This window comes from Rattus rattus, chromosome 5 (assembly GCF_011064425.1).
Source record: "Rattus rattus isolate New Zealand chromosome 5, Rrattus_CSIRO_v1, whole genome shotgun sequence".
NCBI lineage: Eukaryota > Metazoa > Chordata > Mammalia > Rodentia > Muridae > Rattus > Rattus rattus.
The window spans coordinates 28041525-28064177 of NC_046158.1; the positions used below are offsets into that span (position 1 = coordinate 28041525).

The window sequence follows — 22653 nt, forward strand, 5'->3', positions numbered from 1 at the left end:
AGAGAGCAGTAGTGGAGTTGTGGGAGCTTCAGTTCTTCTCCAAACAGTCCCTATACCTCACGTCCTAACACCCAGCAACCCTCACCTGCATGCAGTCCACTCCGAATTCTGTCATTTCAAAAGTTCTTTATCAACGGACCCATATGATGTGTGGGTGGGCAAGGTGGTTCTGCCATCAAGCTTCACCATATAGTTCTGGTGCCAGGAAGCCACTTCGGTGGAAGAAGAAGAGAGCCAATTCCTGCAGGCTGACCTCTGTCTTCATATGCATGCTTTGGTACATGGATGCACACACACACACAATATATACATACACTCATACATACATTCGTATATATTCATACATAAAGATATAAAAATAATAAAGTAATAATATAAATATAGCCATATACTATGCAACCTTTCTGATTGGCTTCCTTTTTTTACTAAGAGTAATTCCAAGAAAATTTATTAAAGCTGTTGAAAATATTAACGATTCGTTCTTTTTTATTGGTACCTGTTACTCCTTGGTGTGGATGTAGCACAGTTTGTTTAACCCACTCACCTACTGATGGACATTGGAGTTGCTTACAACATGGGATCACTTATAGGGTGCCTGTCCTGTACCCACAGTGCATTGGGTGTCGAATGGTTTTGGATTTTTGGAATACCTGTATGCATGTAGTGAAATCCCTTGGGATGAAACCAAAGTCTGAAGGCTACATTTATTAGTTTCATACATGCCTTGTAAATATCCCAGAGGAATTTTATCTAGTCCCTGGAGGAATTTTATCCAGTCCCTGGAGGAATTTAATGGAGCCTTTTCAACACTGTAACTGGTCACATGAGGTCAGGTGTGGAATTTGGAAAGTATAATGTCGATGCCCAAAAAATTCAGATTTAGAAGGAATTTAGATTCCATGTTCTCTAAGCAGGACTGGGCAGCCTCTTCAAATAAAACCATTTGGCTAGTTGTATGCGGATTTTGTGTATGTGAGTACAAGTACTCATGTCCCAGGGAAAAATTGCCTGTTGCAAAATGAGTCATCAGATCCTTCACTGTTTAAAAAAAATCTTGAAAACCTCTCTTTATATCAATATATGTCACTCTACAGGATTCTTTCCTCAGACTAAAATTTGATTTTTTTTTCCCCTCTTGGTTTTTGTAGCCACTCCATATCCTGGTGGATTTAAATGTTTCACCTGTGAAAAAGCAGCAGACAATTATGAGTGCAACCGATGGGCTCCTGACATCTACTGTCCTCAAGGTAAAGTCTCAGAGAGAGTGAGAGAGCGAGAGCGAGAGCGAGAGAGAGAGAGAGAGAGAGAGAGAGATCGGGTCCCCAAAACTGCTTGAGAGTGAACAGCCCTGAAGACCTGGTACATGCTTGTAACCACAAGGGCCCCTCTTGTCTAAGGCTATTTGCAGATCGTTTAAGCGTATGCATAACTCATCCTCAAAGACTCTGAGATATAAAGGGACCCGTAAGATCGCCCCCTCTCTCATGAAGCATCTGTGGAGTTCCACAGGAGGTAACTGAGACTTCTCCACCCTGGGGTGAGCCAAGTATGGAACAGTAGAGAATGGGCAGCCTGTTTGCCGCTCTTTGAAGCCTTCATCCATAGTCACTTCTTTCATGGGAAGGATGAATCGATGCTCATGGAAAGATTTCATTTATTGCCCATCTCGCCACAGACTTATTTCAAGACTGTGTGAAAGCTGCTGTTGTAAATGCCACCGCTGCATAAATAAAAACCTTGAGCCTTTTTAAACTGCTAAGCTCTCTTTCAAGGTCAAGATGGGCTGCAATTGAGGCTTGAAAGTTTGACCAAAAGGGTCATTGGAAAAAGAAGACATACCCTATTCACATCTAGCAAGTGAAAACCCGAGTTTCTGGCTGTCTGTGAGGGTCATGGTTAATTGGCTGTTGTAGTTTGGAGGGAAGTAGACTGGTTGAGTGGGCGGGGTGAGGAATACGGGGCAGTCCGTTGACAGTTGTCTTAGCAATGAGTGCTTTTTCACTGTTGATTTCATTCAGATGTGTTAAAAGGACGGACACGCTAAATACAGCATTTTTCAACATAATGCAAGACTTCTCATACCCAGCCCAAAGAGTGCCCCTCTGCTTGTCATGATAGACTAGAAATTGGGAGCTAGGACAGCACTAAGAGACAGAGTAACTCCTCAAGCTAATGCCCTTTAACCCCAGACTCTACTGGGGCTTTCCAGAAGCGCAGAGAGAACTTGCTGAACCTCTGTGCCCGGCCTGCTCCAGTGGCTCTCAAAGTGTGGTGCGACCACTGTTCCTGTGACTTATCCTGGAACAGGTGTGTGCTACCACCCCACTCCCAGACTCACAAATCCATCAGATCTGAAACAAGCCTGAGAACCTACCTTTCCAAAGAGGGTTGCCCATGTGAGTAGATGTAGCCACATCAAGTACCACAGCGCTACACGAATTGAACCGGCCTCAGAGGTTCAGGCCCTGCACCAGACAAACAGCCAAGCGTGAGGACTTCGGGAAGCTCCTTTACCTCCTAGGAGGGAAGAATCCCATTTTTAGAGTCTTCTTGTTTAGTTTTAGGTAGTGATGTCAGGGGGCCTTAAAGGATTACCAGGGGGAAAGGAATAGATGAGGAGGGGAGAGCCTCGCTTAATCACAAGGTTGCTATTCCAGCCACCTTGTTAACCATGCTGTTTCCTTCTTGCGGGCATCGCCTTCATCCAAAACGAGTCAGTGTTTTCATGTTCTGATATTAGCTCTGCAGGATGAACGTTTAGGTCAGTCACCAAAGGGCCTGCTGTACCACTGCCTCTCGAAAGCTGCGCATTGCAACCAGCTAGTAAATCGGACACGCTGGTTACCAGGGACCCTCTCAGATGTCACTTTTTTTTTTACTGGCATGGGGTGGATTGAGGACGGTGATTTTTTTAAAAGCTCCCTGAGTGGCTCCAATATGCAGCAAAAATTGGCAGTTGTCACCAGTGACTCTGGACAAATCCAGAAAGATCTGCTTTAGGGGCTAGCTCTTATTGGAACAAACCTAGCCAGCTGGCGTCTGGCATTGTCACCGTTTGCTAGAACGTGCTCTCTGAATCTCGGGAATCTGAAAGCAATAGAAAGTCATTTCCCACTGTTCTGAAGGCCATAAAGCCCAACAGCGAGGCTCCAGAATGTTCAGCGTTGGGAGAGTATCTGATGCCATGAGCCCTGGAGGAGAATGGTGTTACATATTCACAATGGAAGGCAGGGTGGAAAGGACCTAATACACCTTACCTTTAAAAGGCCTTTTATAGGGGTTGGGGATTTAGCTCAGTGGTAGAGCGCTTGCCTAGCAAGCACAAGGTCCTGGGTTCGGTCCCCAGCTCTGAAAAATAGAAGAGAAAAAAAAAAAAAAAAAAAAAAAAGGCCTTTTATAGGTGTCCCAAGCCTGCCCGTGAGGACTTCAGCTTTCTGACTTAACTACCTCTTAAAGGCTCCACCCTCCATGCCATCCGACTGATTGATGCATTAGTTACATCACAGGGATGTTGGAGGACCTCTAGGGTTGACTTAGCCTTCAGATACCTCAGCAGAGCTTAGAGGGGAAAGGGAGGACTGCTAACTGGTATTCAGACTTTGGTAGACAAATCCCTCCCTGTCACAGAGGACAAAACACAGGTGACCAGAAGCTCCCCGCTGGAATGCCTCTCCAGGAAGAGAGAAAGCCCTATGTGGATGCTTTCCTTTTAGATCAGAATATCCCCCCTTTCAAGGTACAGATAACTGAAAGTAACTGAGAGGTCTTTACACAAGGTCTGGACAAAAGTTCCCCTCTCCCTCCTTCCCATTCCTCTTTTATCTCTCTCTTCTTAACTTTATAGGGACAAATACACTTGCACTCTGAGTTCACGACAGAAAGCAGCCAGGCCAGGCCCCTGGGACAATTATGCAGTGGGAGATAGGAATCTAGTTTCTTCTTTCTAGGAGCAGACAGTTTACCCTGGCAGATAAGATCTGACCGGATCGGGTGTTAGGAACAGCAGGTGAAAGTTAAGAGTCAGATGAGACCGGGGCCTTAAGTGCTGTGGGAGCTGAAGGGAAGAAGAGACTGGGGGCGGAGGGGCAGTGGCTCCTCAAGCTGGGGAGACCTCAGTGAATCTCCAACTGGGGAGCGGGTTTAGAATATTTAAGAAGGCAACTCTTCCGGCAGGCAATGAGGGCAGAGATGTGGACACTGTTCTTTCCATAAGTGCCCAGCAGATGGGGAGAGACCGGACCGCAGGGTAGAAGGAAGTCAGTTTGTATCAAAGACAACTAAACAGAACCTGATTCTGGGCCTGGGTTATTTTGAGTACATTTGAGCCTCAGGTGAGGGGTGGGAGTTGAAGCCTGAGTCTGAGCGGAGGTGAGAGTACAGGAGGCTTCTGTTGATAAGTCAGAATTATGTGGATTTGTTAAAAAAAAAAAGATTTATTTATTTTATTTATACAAGTACACTGTAACTGTCTTAGACACACCAGAAGAGGGCATCAGATCCCATTACAGATGGTCGTGAGCCACCATGTGGTTGCTGGGATTTGAACTCAGGACCTCCAGAAGAGCAGTCAGTGCTCTTAACCTTTGAGCCATCTCTCCAGCCCATGGGCTTTTATCAATAGAAATTACAACATGTTATTAAATTACAATGCAGACTTTTTAACTCAGTCTTTCTGTGCTTGTGTTGTCTGCTTACCATTAACCTAAAGTGACCGTAGATGACCCACTGACTTGGTGAGGCTGCCAAGAAGCTTCCGTGAAAGGGCACGGTGGCTTCCTGTGGCATCTCCGGGCCATTGTGTGTTTATCTTGTTACATAAACCGTAACTAGGTTTTAGTCATCACAAGGTGTGAAAATTCCTCGTTGAGGGTGAAAGAACTGATTCCATACGATCCTTTTTAATCCGGTCCATATAGAATGAGACCGCCCACCCGATTGCTTGGGGGAATGAATGAATCTGACGTTTTCAAAAGCAGAACTCTATGGAGTGTGCAAGCTTTGAGATCTAGCTTGTCAGGGTCTACATCTAAGATGGGTGGAGTTGTCACATTTGGCTGTGACCCCCACAGGCCATCCTGTGTGCCTCAAAGAAATCTGGCCCTGGCTAGAGTCTTCCCTAGAGCAATGGCCGGTGGGCTAGCTGCACACCCAGCCACTGCAGGGGAGAGAAAGTAAGAGTTTCCTCCTCCATCACCACTCTCGCCTTTACAGATTCATGGTACTCCCTGCTCCAGAAAGGAGAGTCGCTGATTCCAGCTGATGCAGGTTTTGATGCACATTCGGTTCCATCATGCTTTTCCCAAACCTGGTCACTTTTTCTTGATTTTGTAAACAGAAAAGGTACTGAGATTGTGTCATACGAGAGAGACCAACAGAAGGAACAGAGAGGATGCAGAATAGCCGACATTTGCGTGGTCAGATACATGTCACGTTGCCCGTGACGTCTCTATGTTGAGAGAGGATCTATATTAATGTTCATCAAGAGTCTAGGGCTTTAAACCTCAGCTCGGAAGACCTAACCTGAGAACACTTTGTCCCTTCATGAGGGAGTGTCTCCCCCTAAGACAAAACTCTCCCTTTGACGTCGTCTTTCTGATAGAAAAGCAAAAGAAAACCTAAGATAGGAAACAGGCACCCTCTGCTCCTAGCTTCTCAGCCGCTCACCTTGCCGTTTTCCTGTGAAAATGAATCACTGAAGATGTCCCCTGGTGGCTCTTTCTGGATGCTGACCTGGTGGGGACATCGGTATAAGCAGGAAATAGACAGAGATCTCCAGTTCAGCTGAGGAGAAGTCCTTCTAGGAAAGGCTTCTCTGACAGGCCAATTTTAGGATTTACCCCCCACCCCCAACTCCCACCCCAAGGCTTCTACACTTTATATCAAGATATCTCTAAATCCCATATTAACACAAGGCTTTGAAACTTTCTAGCCTGGGAAATCAGGACCTTACTCAGTGTGTGTCCTACAGATCTTTCCATCGTTAAGAGGTCATTTCAGCACCTCAGGCTACTAAGAAATGAGATGGTTTTTGGTTGCTCCCTCTTCTCGTTGTACTGCCATGCCGAATGTCCCCCCTTGAAAGAAATATTGAATGGCAAAATACAGACACAAGAAAAATCCTAAGTGGACACCTCATTATCCTTATCCTTCTGAGTGTCTACCATGTATGTAAAGCCATAAGACCCTGTTGGTCTTGGTCATTACATCCCACCCCACACAGGCAGCAGTAATGTGACCACTGCCATTGTCTTCTCTGTTAATGCAGCTCTATGTGACATAGTCTTGCTTTCGAACAATATTAGGTGTGAAACTGCACTGTTCTGTGAGCTGCGGTATTAGTCCTTCTCACAGGTATTTAGCAGATTATTATATGAATACACACACAAAAGAAAATTCATCCGTTCTGTGGTTGTGAGCCTTTGGGCTCTGTCCAGTTTTGAAGAGCGTAAATATTCCTCTCTGTGTCCTATGGTAACATGTGTATATGTATTTCTGACAGGCAGGTCTATTCAGGAATAGCGGTTACCGGGCATGAGAACGCAAATGTTGCCTCAACCAAATACTGCCTAATGCTCTGAGTTTTTAAAGTCCCCCTTGTTTCACCATCTGTGCTCATAAACAGTTGCTACATGATGCTGCCCGAACTTACTGTTGACAGAAGCAACAGAAGCTGGAAGTCCATAGTATCTTTTAAACATTAGGTAGGAATAACTGCCAGCCTTGACATCCATCCTGAGCCTGTCAGCCTCTTTTTTCCTCCCAGTAACTAACCAGCTCTGAACTGGGTTTGTGCATGCAACCCCGCTGAGATGGACAAACTCTCCCCTACTTCTCTGCCCCTTGGCAGCACCTTCTGCTGGGCTTCCCAGCCTCTGCCCTTGTGTGTTTCTGCATTAGCAAATGCCCCCAGAGGAGCCCAGGTACAGCACGTCAGGCCTAATTAAATGAGCTTTTTCTCTTCCCTACTCAAACTCTATGTATTCTGCAGGCTTTCCTGGGCTTTCACCGGATCTGAGTTAGCTTTAGCTGTATTCTCTTATTTTCAATTTTATTCTTCGTGTTGGTAAGACGACGCAAGGGTGGCTGTCTCAGCAAGTAAAATTCTCGAAATTTTTCCTTCATTATTTATTTATGCAAATTTTACATAATGTATATAATATTTAATGTTATGATTAGGTATTATATAGATAATAATACTAGGTATATTAGGTATTTCATCCAAACCAAAACCAAAGAAATAAATTATTTTATTTTTTTATTTTTAGTAGTATAAGCGGCGGTAGTAGTATATTGGGAATATCAAGCCTACTCCAATTCACAATGGTTTCGTCTAGATATTTTCTATGTCTTTGGTGGTTTTATAGTTCGAGTGTGAAGTGTGCTCCATCCTCTTGGGTGTTTAAACAGTTGCTCCCAGCTATGCGACTGTTTTGGTAACCTTTAGGAGGTGGGTCCCAGCCAGAGGAAGTAGATGCTGCTGCTGGGCTTTACGGGCTAGAGTGGACCCTGGTTCTGGCTGGGTTCTTGCACCCTTGTTCACGGAGAAGCGCACAATCTTAGCTACATTCTCCCACTGTCATAAACTCATCCTTTGCTATCCTTGCATGGTAGAGGAACTTCTCTCAAGCGGTGAGCCAAAAGGAAGCCCTCAAAGTTCCTTAGACTGAGGACTTCGTCCCAGCAGGGAGAAAGGCGTTGAGCTCAGATGGGCAGCATCCGTTTCCTGCTTTTGCCATCTTGTCTTTGCTTTAACCCGTCTGCCCGGAAGTCTCATTAATCTCCACTACTGTTTACATACCTTTCCGGCATCGCTCTCGCCCCAGCCTAGCAATGAGCATGTGCTTTCTTAACCTGTTTGAAGGCAGAGCTTCCTCAGGTGGATGTGTCACCTGTCATTAGGAAGAGTGGCTCATTGAGCCAAGCTTGGTGGTGCATGCCTGTGATCCCAGGACTTGAGAGGCAGAGGAAGGGAATGGCATTCAAGGGAAGCCTGGGCTACATAGGCTCTCAGAAATGAAAGATACCAATGGAGAAGTGTGGTTGATGGGGTTGGGGATTTAGCTCAGTGGGAGAGCGCTTGCCTAGCAAGTGCAAGGCCCTAGGTTCGGTCCCCAGCTCTGAAAAAAGAAAAAGTATGGTTGATGTTTTTAAAAATAACAGGGATGGGGGGCGGCGTCTGGTGAGATGGCTCAGCCGTTAAGAGCAGTGGTTGCCAACAGATTGGGAAAAGATCTTTACCAATCCTACAACAGATAGAGGCCTTATATCCAAAATATACAAAGAACTCAAAAAGTTATACCGCAGGGAGACAAATAAGCCTATTAAAAAATGGGGTTCAGAGCTAAACAAAATTCACAGCTGAGGAATGCCGAATGGCTGAGAAACACCTAAAGAAATGTTCAACATCTTTAGTCATCAGGGAAATGCAAATCAAAACAACCCTGAGATTTCACCTCACACCAGTGAGAATGGCTAAGATCAAAAACTCAGGTGACAGCAAATGCTGGCGAGGATGTGGAGAAAGAGGAACACTCCTCCATTGTTGGTGGGATTGCAGACTGGTACAACCATTCTGGAAATCAGTCTGGAGGTTCCTCAGAAAATTGGACATTAAACTGCCTGAGGATCCAGCTATACCTCTCTTGGGCATATACCCAAAAGATGCCCCAACATATAAAAAAGACACGTGCTCCACTATGTTCATCGCAGCCTTATTTATAATAGCCAGAAGCTGGAAAGAACCCAGATGCCCTTCAACAGAGGAATGGATACAGAAAATGTGGTACATCTACACAATGGAATATTACTCAGCTATCAAAAAACAACGAGTTTATGAAATGTGTAGGCAAATGGTTGGAACTGGAAAATATCATCCTGAGTGAGCTAACCCAATCACAGAAAGACATACATGGTATGTACTCATTGATAAGTGGCTATTAGCCCAAATGCCTCAATTACCCTAGATGCCTAGAACAAATGAAACTCAAGACGGATGATCAAAATGTGAATGCTTCACTCCTTCTTTAAAAGGGGAACAAGAATACCCTTGGCAGGGAAGAGAGAGGCAAAGATTAAAACAGAGACTGAAGGAACATCCATTCAGAGCCTGCCCCACATGTGGCCCATATATATACAGCCACCCAATTAGACAAGATGGATGAAGCAAAGAAGTGCAGAAGTGTAGATCGCTCCTGAGAGACACAGCCAGAATACAGCAAATACAGAGGCGAATGTCAGCAGCAAACCACTGAACTGAGAATAGGACCCCCGTTGAAGGAATCAGAGAAAGAACTGGAAGAGCTTGAAGGGGCTCGAGACCCTATATGTACAACAATGCCAAGCCACCAGAGCTTCCAGGGACTAAGCCACTACCTAAAGACTATACATGGACTGACCCTGGACTCTGACCTCATAGGTAGCAATGAATATCCTAGTAAGAGCACCAGTGGAAGGGAAGCCCTGGGTCCTGCTAATACTGAACCCCAGTGAACTAGACTGTTGGGGGAGGGAGGCAATGGGGGAGGGTCGGGAGGGAACACCCATAAGGAAGGGGAGGGGGAGGGGATGTTTGCCGGAAACCGGAAAGGGAATAACACTTTCCGAAAATGTATATAAGAAATATTCAAGTTAATAAAAAAAAAAAAAAAAGAGCAGTGGTTGCTCTTCCAGAGGTCCTGAGTTCAATTCCCAGCAACCACGTGGTGACTCACAACCATCTATAAGGGTATCTGATGCCCTCTTCTGGCCTTCGGATGTATATGCAGGGAGAAATTTACTTAACATTAAATTAATTATTTACATTAAATAAATTAGAAAGAAAGACAGACAAACGGGGATGCAGTTGTCTGGCAGTTTGCCCAGGAGGTACAAGAGAAAAGAGACTAGTGGTCACTCAGGTTGATGAACACCTGCTTTACTATATTAATTTCTGTCTTGGAGACAAAAACACCTAGTGGCAGGTGGTCTCTGGAGAGCCTTTGGTAGGAGTCCAAGAGCCAAGAAGATAACCAATGGCTGGGCATCAGAGGCTCTGTGGCTCCTATTAGGCCGAGCAGTAAGTAATTGGGCTCCCTGGCAGCTAAGTCTGCAGACATCCTTTCGTGGGTTACTTTGCTTTTGTTGTGAGTGCCTTTCCGTTACCAAGCTTGGAATTATGGAGTGATACACTCATGGGAGAGCAAACAGCATCACCTTTCTCACAAACATAGCACACGGTGGAAGCAGAACCTGCATTAAGAAGTAACCGTTTCCAAAATCTCAGAGGCCTCTCCTGTGCCTATTTCTGTCCTTTCCCCACAGAGAAGGGTCACCATTACTGAATGAAGCACATGCCCCATCCCTGTATTGAAAGTCGCACCCCTCAGCCCTAGGAATGTGACAATTTGGAGACAGAGTCTTTAAAGCAGAGATTAAGATTAGATGACATCATTGGGTGAATGCTGATCCCCTATGACTAGTGTCCTCTGAAGAAGACATTGGAATCTCGAGAGGCACTGAGGAGAGATGATGCAAACACATGGAGAGAAGAAGCCATCAATGAGCCACAGAAAGCAGCCTCAGAAGAAAGCTGGATTCCAAAATTGTAGCCTCTAAAACTTAAGAAAAGCCTTGGTAGCAGTCCATTTCTTTGGTAGCTTTTATAGCAGTCCTAACAAACTAATATGCCACCATCCCAAATTCCAGTAATATAGATCTGCTTTGTCTTGTGTTGGCTTCTCAGTTCTTCTTCTGATTCCTTTTGCTCAGTTTTATATGAGATACACTTACCTTACTAAATCTCTTCCATTTGTTCTTCCTGTTATGTGAATAGAGGCCCTAATTTCTTTATTTTGATGACGGTGGGCATTTTTTGTAGTCTCCAGTTTTCCACTGCACAAGTAATTCTCTATAAGTATGCTAGAACTTTCATTTCCTTTTACCAATGTTGTGTAGTGTGTGTGTGTGTGTGTGTGTGTGAGAGAGAGAGAGAGAGAGAGAGAGAGAGAGAGAGAAAGTATATAACATGTTGATAGAGTATACTCTTAATATATCTTAGCGAATAATTTCCCCCAAGTGGCTACACTACACAAAGGTTATAGTTCACATAGAAATGCTAAATAAATTTTATTTATTTATTTATTTAATATATACAAGTACATTGCTGCTCTTTTCAGACATACAGGAAGAGGGCATCGGATCCCATTACAGATGGTTGTGAGCCACCATGTGGTTGCTGGGAATTGAACTCAGGACCTCTGGAAGAGCAGTCAGTGCTCATTACCACTGAGCCATCTCTCCAGCCTGAGATGTTAAACAAATTAGATGAGTTCATTCAAAGTACAGACATGGTAAAGGTGCCATAAGTATCCCAGATATAAATTAAAATGTTTTAATTTGATTAAGCTATGAGCAGAAGAGCAGGGAAAATGTGTCCTTCCTGTCTCGACATTGATCTTCATAATAAACTGAGGACCTGTGGGTTGTGCAAGGCTATGTTGCATGTTGTAGGAATGTAGGCGGCAACAAGCATGGATGTTATCCTTCATGGATCCGAACCAGGACTCCACCCAGCATGGGAATAGCTATGGAGATCTTTGAGGGCATCCAGTCTGAAGAGGTCATATGGATGGCTGAACACACTACAGTGCACAAACCATGTATCTTAGCAAACAATTTCCCCCAAGTGGCTATACTACACAACAATTATAGTTCTCACAGAGATGCTAAATGAATCTGATTTCTTTATTTTTAATATATGCGAGTACATTATTATCCTTTTCAGACACACAAGAAGAAGGCATCAGATCGCATTACAGTACAATTATCTAGAATTAGAATTACACAAGTAGAATTATCTAGCCTAGTGCCAGAGTTGATAAAGGCTTTCCCTGCTGGGGACATGCCACTGGTGCTCTCTTCTGTGTCCCTTACTCAGTGCAAGTAAAATCCTGACCATTGTGTACCAACCAAAATGAAAGAGAAACATAGGTGGAGAAGGAGGCCACTGACACCAGCTATGGCCGTCAGGACCCAAAGAGCAGTAGTACTGTTTGTAGTGCTGTGGTGACTTCCCAGGACTCTTTCTAGACTTAGGACTAAGAACAAGCTGACTAACACCAACGCAATAAACCCTAATGAAAGTTTCCTTTCTCCAGCCAACCGCCTGAGAAGGTGGCAGCCTAGATGGGGTCGGGACATTTATATAGAGCCATTACTTGTAGCAAACATCACAGACAAAATTGTAACTCCACCTCCACCAGCACAAGGGAACAGAGACCACCCTTTAGTTCATGGTAGGCTGTACTCTGCTGTTCCACCCTGTTAGGATGGTTGTAGAGAAGGACAAGTAATGAGGTCTCCCCACATTGCTAGCAGAGAGCATGGTGCTGGATATTAGACATCTGACTCCACCATCTGGTATAAAAATCAGGTCTGTGGGGAGTCTGAACTTTGTCTCCCACCACCCATTGGCAATAAGCCCCTCCTCATACTCTGAACAGCATCTGTAAAACCCAGGTGGGGAGGACTCTCAGTCCTAGCAGTCTCAAGCCAGGAGGTTTCCTATGATATAGAATGTTATAGTGTCATACGAAAAGGTCCAGATTTCAGTTACAAAATCATTCACTGTGCCTGAGAGATCTCAAACTGAGGGGAAAGCATTTCAAGTGTCTGGACGCAGCAAACTGTTCAAAGAGGCAACATTATTGAGGCTCGGCATTTTGGAGATCTGAATGATAGTTAAGTTTAGTCTTTCAGCGTAGTGAGCCATGGTAGAGCCAGCTGTTCATCTGACAGTGGCGGCTGGGGGTGGGGACAGTTGGTGAGATAGACATCCTTGATGACCTAACTTCCTCACAAGGTCTCATTCACCTCTTAAAGGCCCCACTACTGTCCCAGCCCATGGGAACATCAACGGAGACCCTGGAGAGAGGGGAGTGGGATGGATGGGACAAGAGGTGGGAGAAATGAAGACAAGACAGTATTCTGATCAAGTCTCATTTAATCAAGCAAAAAGCGCTTGCTTATAAGCAGAAAAATCACACAACACAAACTGGTAGTCAGGGTAACGATAAACATATGTCACATCAGAAACCAAAGGCATAAGCTTTGATTTCCCAAAAACTTCCTACCTACAATAAGTTTCAATTTCCAGAAGTTTCTAACTAACAATAGAGTGAAACTCATTCTTGTGTAGAAGCAAGCTACCAGGAAGTCTCAGTATTCTTGGCTGGGAGCAACCCTCATGTATGCTACTTGGAAACAAGGGCCCATGAAGTGCCTAGCTCAGGCAAAGAAAGGCATAAGCAGGCCGGGTGGCCCCGGACACACTACCTCCTAGTCACGCCAGAGGCTGGTGATCAACAAGTCTTTGAGGGATGTTGACAGATCCCAACTCTTACAAGTGAATACCAAATTGAGGGAGAGATATGGAGATTTGCCTGAAGAAAAGTTTACATCGGTGACAATAAAAAAATGTTTCAGTAATCATAGTTACACTAGAAATAGCAAAGAAATGGAAAGTATGAGAGGAGCCAAATGAAAATTTCTGAACGTGAAAAAAAAAAAAAAAAAAACACATGACTGTACTTGAAATAAAAATGTTCAGCAGCTACCCCAACAGAGTTGAGACAACGCAGGACAGAGTCATTGGTTTGAAAGCAGAACCATAGAAAATGCTCAGTCATAAAACGGATTGGAGGGCAAGGAAGAGAACTGAACCGCTGGGATCCATGGAGTTTAACTGGTGACCAGAAAGGATACCCCAGACCAGCAGTTTTCAAGCTGCCTGTCAACCAACCCTTTCACAGGGTTGCCTAAAACCATCGGAAAACACAGATACTTACATTCTTAACAGTATCGAAATTGTGGTCGTGAAGTAGCACTGGAAATGATCCTATGGTTCGGAGGTCAGCGCACCATGAGAAACTGTGTTAAGGGGTCCTAGCATTAGCAAGGTTGAGAGCCACTGGCCCAGATGTTTGCTGTCTGTCAGGTCTCTGCCCTCTTCAGCTCCTGTTCTTGGCTTTCCTGTCCAGAAACATCCACACACCCAGCATTTCCCACTGTTTGACGATAGAAAAGTTTCACATCGCCTGACATTCAATTTGCAAAGGAGGCCTTGTTTTACAAGATGTCTGCCAAGTTTTAGTGAGGTTGTTTGTAGTGATGGCTGGGGTATTTAGGCATGTAGGTGGATATGGATAACAACGATACTTTGATAACAACGATAAAGCCAGCGTCTCCAGGCTCTTTAAGGGAACATATTCACTACTTAAAAGTGAATCCAAATTGTACATACTTGTCAGTTTTCTAGAACGTCATTCCGACCCAAACAGGAAGTAATGGAACCCTGCAATAGGAAATGTGTAACGGAGACATTTCAGAGAATTTAGAGATTTAGATTTGGAGCATTTCTGGTTTGGTTCGAATTTTCTGGAAGCGTAGGGGTGTCACATTCCAGGTGGTGACTTCCTGGGGTTGACGCATGGAGATAATCAGCATGAGAAGGGTTTTCCTTGCAGACCCATGAAGTGTCACATGCATTGGCAGTGTCCGGGAAATGAACCAAGAAGGAGACTAAGGAGGTGAATCTGAGGTCACTCAAGCAAAAAGCAGGTCAAGGACAGAGCCGTAGAGAATGTCTACAGTCTGGTTAAAAACGGCCTTGGAAGAGAAAACAGGGACAGAGAGACAAATCTGTGCAATCTAGATGGGAAATCCCACAGAGGTGATTAAACAGTAGCGTAGTAGGAATCGCAGAGACCCTGCACCTCCAGCCCTGGGGAGCCGTGGCTGCCTGAGCAGCGGTCCAGACTGGAGATGCTGAGCTCTATGACACTAAGGAGTCCAGGCCGGCCACTAGCTCTTGATTTCCAGTAAACGTGCACTGCTGCTGCTGCAATTCTTCCCTTCCCACTCACCTTCTTGCGTCTGAGGAATTGTTTCCTAGCGGTGCTTTAAACATTCTACATCTTTGTGGAAAACCCAAACTAGCTCAGCCACAGAGAATCACAGGCAGCGGAGAAGTGCTTTCCTCCACACAGGCATAGGTGGTCTGTGTCTCTCTCTCTCTCTCTCTCTCTCTCTCTCTCTCTGTCTCTCTCTCTCTCCTCTCTCTTTCTGTCTCTCTCTCTCTCTCATTAATCATGTTATTCATTTACATTTCAAATGATATCCCCCTAATTTTAATAATCTCAGGTGTAGTTAGTTTGAAGCAGTTTCTTTTGTTGGAAACCATAATGGCGGGTTCCTGAAAGCTGTGAACTGGTTTTAAATTTCAAAACCTGACTAAGGAGAGAGAGGGAGAGACAGAGACACAAGCAGAGAGAGAGAGAAAAAGAGAGAGAGAGAGAGAGAGAGAGAGAGAGAGAGAGAGGTGAAAATTATACTCTGTGCTTTCTAGCTATTGAGTAAGCTGTCTTTCCTATTTCTGACTTTACTGTGAGTTAAAGAGTTTGGCTTCTCAACCTCTGGGAATTACTATGCAGTTGCAGAATACGAGATTTTAGAGGCTGAAACTAACCTGGTAGAAATTCAAATCCATCTTTTATCTTTTAGATAAAAGCCTTTGAAATCCTTTTAGTGTGAAGTTATCAGCAGGCTTGATTCTCATATAACCTCATTACCAACCCCAGGATTATTCAGAATGCATGGAGAGCCATGCTCTGTGGCTAAAACCCAGTTTTGATCAGTGCTCCGGCTCAGTAATAAGCCACACGTGGTTCACCTGGTTCTGCTTGGGAAATTCCATCTGCTTGCCCCAGCACACCCTTGGCGATCACAGATCGCGGTACACATCGAAGGCACTCCCAAAATGTGCACCACTGAAACCACTTCAGCTTTGTTTGAGCATTGCAAAACCGTATTTAACTGCAGAACCTTTTTCTCTACGTTAACGTTTCACGATCCACCTGGGGCCTTTGCAAGTTAAGAAATGGAGCGGACGCCCCGAGGAGCTGCTGTTCAGAGTCAGGGTCTCTACTATGAGAGATGACAGAAGTTCTCAACATATTTTTTTTGTGGGTTACACAGGATGGTGTTTCAGAGGATATTCTTTCCCGGGATTTTCAGTGATCTCCCCTCACCACAGAATGGCAAAACTTAACTTATCAGAGGCTAGGATTTTGTACATTTTGCTGAAACACACACACACACACACACACACACACACACACACACACACACACACCACACACACAAAAGATATTTCAATCAGTTGCTGGAACCACTTGTGTGTGGAGGAATAAACTTCCCATTAGTACATTAAGGAGAAAAATATGAAGAAAAAGTAGTTGCATCCAGCTCACCAATCGTTATCTTAAGGTTTATTTCAGACAAGATCGTCCGTTACTTGAGGGACAAACCTAGTTTTCCCAAACTGAAGTCTCTATTGATTTACGTATTCCATCTGGGCATGATGGTAACTGTGAGCATTTACATTTTGAGCAGCACGGCCCCTGGCAGCTGCTCAGGTTGCCTGAGCGAAGCAGAAACACGAGATAAGAACATTCCTGCTTTTATTGCCTTCTACAACATTTGAAGTGGGAGTGGGAAAGGTGCACCCGCCACAGCCATAAATGTCCTTCCTCAGATGCCAAAGTAAACTCTTAGGCCCCTGGTCTTCATTTGTTAAAGCCTGCCAAACAGAGGCAGATGAGAAACCATCCTCCCCTTCGTCCAATAGCCAATCACCTCCACCTTAAATTAGAGGCCGGGGCTTAGGGGTTGAGGGCAGGGGTGGGGTTGGGGATTTGCCAGATGTTCACCCCCAGATGACCTCACTTAGCCTAATCCCAAAGCACTCGCCAGGACCCTGAGCAGGCTGGAGACTGCCCCAGTATGACTCCAGGAAGCAGAATTCCAGACGGGGTGCAATGTAGGAACATGGCCCCAGAGGGGTAAACATCCACAGCAGGGTGACCCTGGGAAAGGAGCTGCCATTGGTCAGGTTCAGAACTGATTGGTTCTGCATTCCCGTGAGGTGAGTAAGTCTAGGAAGACATTTGAAATCCCCCAAGTCCGCATTTTTTTCAGAAGGCTCAATGTGGTCTGTATTCTAGGGACCTAATATCTTACACGTTCTTCTTTGAACATTCGCTCTTTGGCTAGAAGATGCCAAAATCATGACAGAATCTGATGCGGGGGATTTTTTATTGCTTAATAAATAATACCATAGAAGATCATAATTCCATATTAGCAACTAAGTACCCCAAATGTGTAACGCGTCCAGAGTTAGAGCCAAGATATGGATGAAAAACAGCTCAGTGACACTTCCTAAGAATTATTCATCCTCTTGGGATGTGGAAGTGGGACTAGAGCACTCTGCTGCATGCTGCCTGCAGGTCATAAATAATTACATCGGCGATGCCATTTTCCTTCTTAAATTCTCTCTGGAATTCTGGAAGACTTTGTCCTCGAGATAAAGAAGGGTTATAGACTTGCATAGTGGCCACCATCTACCCGAGGTGCATGGAAATCAGAATAGGAGAAATGAGGTTGCCTGGATTTGGAGACCTATCTTGTTGCTGAGTCTGAACATTCTAGATCTGGCTGTTTCCATGGTCAGGTTTGTTCTTTTGTTCGAGAACCGTTGTTATCAAACAAAATGTATCCATTTCTAATTCTTCTGATGGTATGCAGGAATACTTCACACATACATACATACACACGCACATACACATGCACACTGGCTATAATCTTCCTAAGTCTTCTGAAAGCCTGTTGTTTCACACCCCCACCTTTTCTTTTAGCCCACTCTTACCCCTATGGTTCTCAGCACCGGAAGTAGCCTTCTGTCTTCTGAAGCACTCACCCCCTCAGGATGTAAATAAGATCAACCGCAAAGTGTGTGGAAAGGCAAAGACTTCTGCCATTGTATCCTGTGTTGGGGGATTATGATGGGCAGAGAGACCAGTGTTCTGCAGAAGGCCATTGCAAAGTGGATCTTAGCATGGAGGTTCTTTCCACCCTGTGTGCTGCTGTACCTTCCTGGGAATCACCTTAGTAGAGCGTGGCAGGCTCTCAGGGTCATTCATCTGAGAGCAGGCAATAATTTATCTTGATAACTTTCTGAAAAGTAAAAGTTCATCTCCCTATTGGGGTCCTGGGTTAGGAAACGTCTTTATTGGTATCAGCCATTTGATGATTCAGTTCCCATAAACCGAACGTGCTTGTATTTAGAACATTCATATAAGGTTAATTTCAGGGGCATCTGGGTAAACAGCCTACTGTGTTTTCAGTCAGGCCCGGCTTTCGTTTCCCATCTCAGTTAAGATTTTCTCTCGACAGACACCAGATACTGCTACACTCAGCACACGATGGAAGTCACAGGGAACAGCATCTCTGTCACCAAACGCTGTGTCCCACTGGAGGAGTGCTTATCCACAGGCTGCCGATACTCGGAGCATGAAGGCTACAAGGTCTGGGAAAACATTACCTCTCGCTGCCCTTAGCGGATTCTTCAGTGTTCATGGCGCTGCCTGCTTCCCTGTTTGCTTTAGAAGAATGCCAGTGTATAGCAGAGCAAAGGACAAGCAAATGGTGTGTCTGAGCACATTCAGAGGATGCTGAAGGTTATCCTAAGCCTCTCTTCCCTCAGAAGAGTCCTGAAAGGAGAGGGTCAGGGACCACTCGTGTACATCTTGGTGGAGCATGGCAGACATCTACTCCAAGTCATCCACCTAAGGAAGCAGGCAACAGTATATTCTGAAAGCATATTGCAGAGTGAGGGTGCATGTCGTTATTGGGGTCCCACCAGTTTAGGGACGTTCTCCATTAGCACCTGATCGTACAATAGGTGATAAGAAAGCCATTGTCCTGTGGATAGGTCCCCCTTAAACTTTAGCTGGTGCCCGTACACAGAGCATTCTTTGTAAAGTGAGCTTCAGGGGCATCCAGGAAGGAAACTATGAAGAAGCCAGCATTGTGTATCTCTGGAGTCCCGCTGTTGCAGCAATGGGTTGGCACTGCCTGGATGGTCTTGTCATGCCTTGGCCTTTACGTGACATCTACCCACCTATCAGACCATCTCCCTAGGGTGTAGGGAAACCCCCTCTGTCAGTACTCTTGGAACAGCACTGTCACCCGGGGCTGCTTTCAACTTTTAAGCTGCAGAAACAATTTTTAAGCGACTTCTCACACACACTAAGAATTAAAATTTAAAATGTCATCTGCCTACTTGTGACTACTTTGAAGAAAGGCCAAAACAAGGTTGCTGCCTAACCCTTCCAACAGCTGGGCTCGGCTCTCAAGCATTGTTGCGATTTTTTTTTTTAAACTAAGAGAAGCACTGAAACTCTAAAAATATCTCAGTTGCTTGTGTCAGTACAGCTAGTAAAAGAGAAATGGAGTGGAAGTCAAACTCGCTTCTGACCCTTGAGTCTTGACTCAGTGTTATGCTGCTTTGGGACTCGTTGATTGTGGCTAAAGGTTTACATCTGTCCTAACTAGTAACTGGATTGAATGGTAACCACCTTATGAATCCAAGTCATCTGGGATCTTGTTAAAATTCAGATTCCAGTTGCCCAAGTGCTGGGTAAGGTGTGGGATTCTGCATTTCTAACAAGCCCCCCACTGTTTTTTAAGGCTGCTGGTCAATACAGCGTGTGGCCATGGCACAAAATAACTTCTGTCAATAAACCGTTAGGTTCACTTCTTTTATACGGTTCAAGAGTAAAGCAGTAGAAAGCACGGGTATTGAATAAATGAAGACCCTTCAGATGTTTCCCATGCAAGAGAATGGAGTCAACCATAGCCATAGTTCTAAGGAAGATAAGCATTCAGGGTCACATGACCCAAGGCATTGCCAAGTCATCCTCACTGAATGTCTCAAAGAGGAAGCGTTACCCTCTTAACAGTGACTTCCTGTTGTCAGGAAGAGCCTCTTAGGAAAGAAGGCAAGTTTCCCATGTCCATGTCCGAGATAGAATAACTGGTACCTCAGAGGACTGAAGCCTAGCAGCCCAGGGGAGGTGCCCTGCAATCTGCCTTTCTGTTTTGAGCTTGTTGCTTTGAGATGGGATCTTACTCTTGCCTTCATGAATGTCAGGCAGCAATCCTTTCCTAGAGTAAACTGTTCCCTCTAGTGTCCCTGCCTCCTTCTGAAACGGGCTTATTTCTCCTCACCCTTTGTTTTCTTTCTTCCTTTCAGATCTGCACCTCCTGCTGTGAAGGAAATATCTGTAATCTACCGCTCCCTCGAAATGACACTGATGCCACATTTGCCACCACATCCCCTATAAACCAGACAAACGGGCACCCACACTGTGTGTCAGTGATTGTGTCCTGCTTGTGGGTGTGGCTGGGACTCACCTTATAGTAACCCTCCCTACCCAATGTAGGTGAGCTCTGTGGGCTTCACCGTGGCCATAGTCATGCATGAGTCATCGGCTTGGCAGCAGCGAAACAATGCAACCACAGCACCCCCAGACGTCGTCACGGCCAGCCATTAGCATTCCTATGAAGAGCAAGCATTGCTCCCTCCCGAGCTGTCATTTCCAGCCTAACCACAACCCCACCTGAGTCAGCCTGTCCCCGATATGGACCCTGATTCTTACCCCACGGATCTGTGATTTTGCTCCAAGAAAGAGCTCTGCGTTTATTGATGTCTGGGGTTCCTGCTTCAGCATCCATGCATGAGCTGCAGGAGGTCCTGGGCCCTCTGAAGAATAAGCTATGGATACAGGAGATATTCATTCTCCTCAGGAAAAGAGTAAAGAACCATTGGTTTCATTGCAACCACACCTGCACCTAGAGCTTTAGAAGTTTAAAACTAAATCCAAAATAAATGGAATCGTTTTTTGAGATTCTGATGGAGTCCCCGAAAAAGGAGAAAGAGCTTTGCTCGATTTAATTTCCCCAGCCTTCTTATCTCAAAATTGGGAAACCTGTTCCCTCTGCTCTTTGTAGAAGATTAAAAAAAAAAAAAAAAAAGCAATTATAAAAGTTTGCCGTATTTGTAGGAGTGAAAAGAGAACGATTTCCTTCAACTTGATGAAATTAGCATCCTCAAGATGACGTTATCCCCTCTTGTAACTGAACAGATTGGCCTTGACTCGGGAACTAATTATGCTTCCCGAGTTCCCGGATTCCAGGTGGACCAGTAGCATCTAAAAAGTTACTAAATGAATGGGATGATTTTCTCCAGGTGTTGCATTCCATTCAGATATAGCTGATCTAGTCAGAGAGAGGACTTTAGAATAAAAGGAAGCTCTGTGAGGTTAGTCTTAGTTCATTTTGAAGGCTCAGAAATGGCTAAGCAAAAGTCTTTCTCTTTCCATAGTATTTACTGCCAAAGAGCTGTCTCCTTCCACAATCACAGTGACTTAAAAGAGAAAGTTCTGAGCTAAATTCTCATTAGACCAATAAGATAAGAACACACCTGTGCTAGAATGAGAAAAAGATTGATCATAAGTAGTACGGTGGGCTAAGATTTGTTTCTCTCAGTTACCGTTTTTGAAGTAGGAGGAAAGGCTTTCATTGTCCGTGTATTTTTTTTGACCTATGAAGTTGCATAGTTGTTTTCTTCTCCCATGTAAATTCTTTAAATGACATTTATTTTTGTATGGTATAAACTGAAAACTATATTTCAAAAAAAAATTCTTTTTTTTTTCTCCACAAAATATCAGTCAGAATGCTCGCTTTCAACAGCGGGAGGAATTGTCATCACTCCTTATCATGGGAAGTTATCTGTGATCCTAGGACTGATGCTGGAAAAAAATTATTGCTATGAACAAGAGTTGTGCATTTGCCTCAAGGGTTTGCCTCATTGTCTCCTCAGAAAGGTTGCCTGAGAAATATTAGGGTGAAGGCCATCACTGGTGTGTCCGTCTTTGCAGGGCTGTGGGGTGTGTCCACAGGGAACTGGGCGGAGCTATGTCTCGAAGAGGTCAATGATGTTAAAATATATCTGCCCTGCACAGAGAACTTTAGCTCAAATGAGACTCCCCCCACCCCCTCAGGGACCAAATCTGAACTGACGGCAGAAACTCTGATGCAAATCATTGATGTTGCATCACCAGCCTTAATGAAGAGTTTGACAGGCTTATCGATTTCTTGCTTATGACTGCAGATGGGAGAGCAGGAGAGAAAGACGTATAGTAAGCACCTCTTATGTGCCCGGCACTTTGCTAAGCACTTTACATAGTTAGGCCATATAACCCTACATCAATTCTGTAAGAACAGAACCTATTGATGTGTACACATGAAGGTCCCAAGGCTCAAGGAAGTTTGATAAATGAAGCCTTTTCCTTCAGATTTAGTTTATGTGGGATGCGACATGTTTGGGGAAAAAAAATGGGGGAAAAAAAAATGGGGGAGGGGGGATGGAATTTCTCAGCTAGGAAAAACTCTAGGCCTGACTTCATGGGAATTTCCCCCATCCTATCATATAGAACGTATCCTGCTTTTCAGGATGACATTTGCATGTGTCCCCAGTTGTCACTTTTCCTTTGGGGAGTAAAGTTATAGCTTCCTTATTTATCCTCTCGTAAAGAGAGGAGGTAGTTGACCTTGCATCTAAAGATGCTATAAGACAATGAGAATTTGATGTCGTACATGTCTGCAAGTACTGTTTTTGTGCATGGTCACATTCCACTGACATTTGCCAAGTCTGCATGCAATCAGAACAAGAGACAAGGGACTGACCATACGAGAGCCTCCCTGGCTGGTTTTCAG

At 44.6% G+C, this 22653-nt stretch overlaps 1 protein-coding gene across 4 annotated transcripts in view; it reads left to right on the plus strand.

The window, feature by feature from the left end:
• Lypd6 (LY6/PLAUR domain containing 6) overlaps positions 1 to 20534 on the plus strand; it is a 138191-nt gene extending 117657 nt beyond the window's left edge. For all 4 annotated transcript variants that reach the window (XM_032903272.1, XM_032903269.1, XM_032903270.1 and 1 more), the window contains 3 exons: positions 1149 to 1247; positions 18268 to 18398; positions 20129 to 20534. In XM_032903272.1, coding sequence (XP_032759163.1) covers positions 1149 to 1247; positions 18268 to 18398; positions 20129 to 20296 — 398 coding nt within the window. In that variant the 3' untranslated portion in view covers positions 20297 to 20534. The remainder of the gene's footprint in view (positions 1 to 1148; positions 1248 to 18267; positions 18399 to 20128) is intronic.
• The last annotated feature ends 2119 nt before the right edge of the window (positions 20535 to 22653 follow it).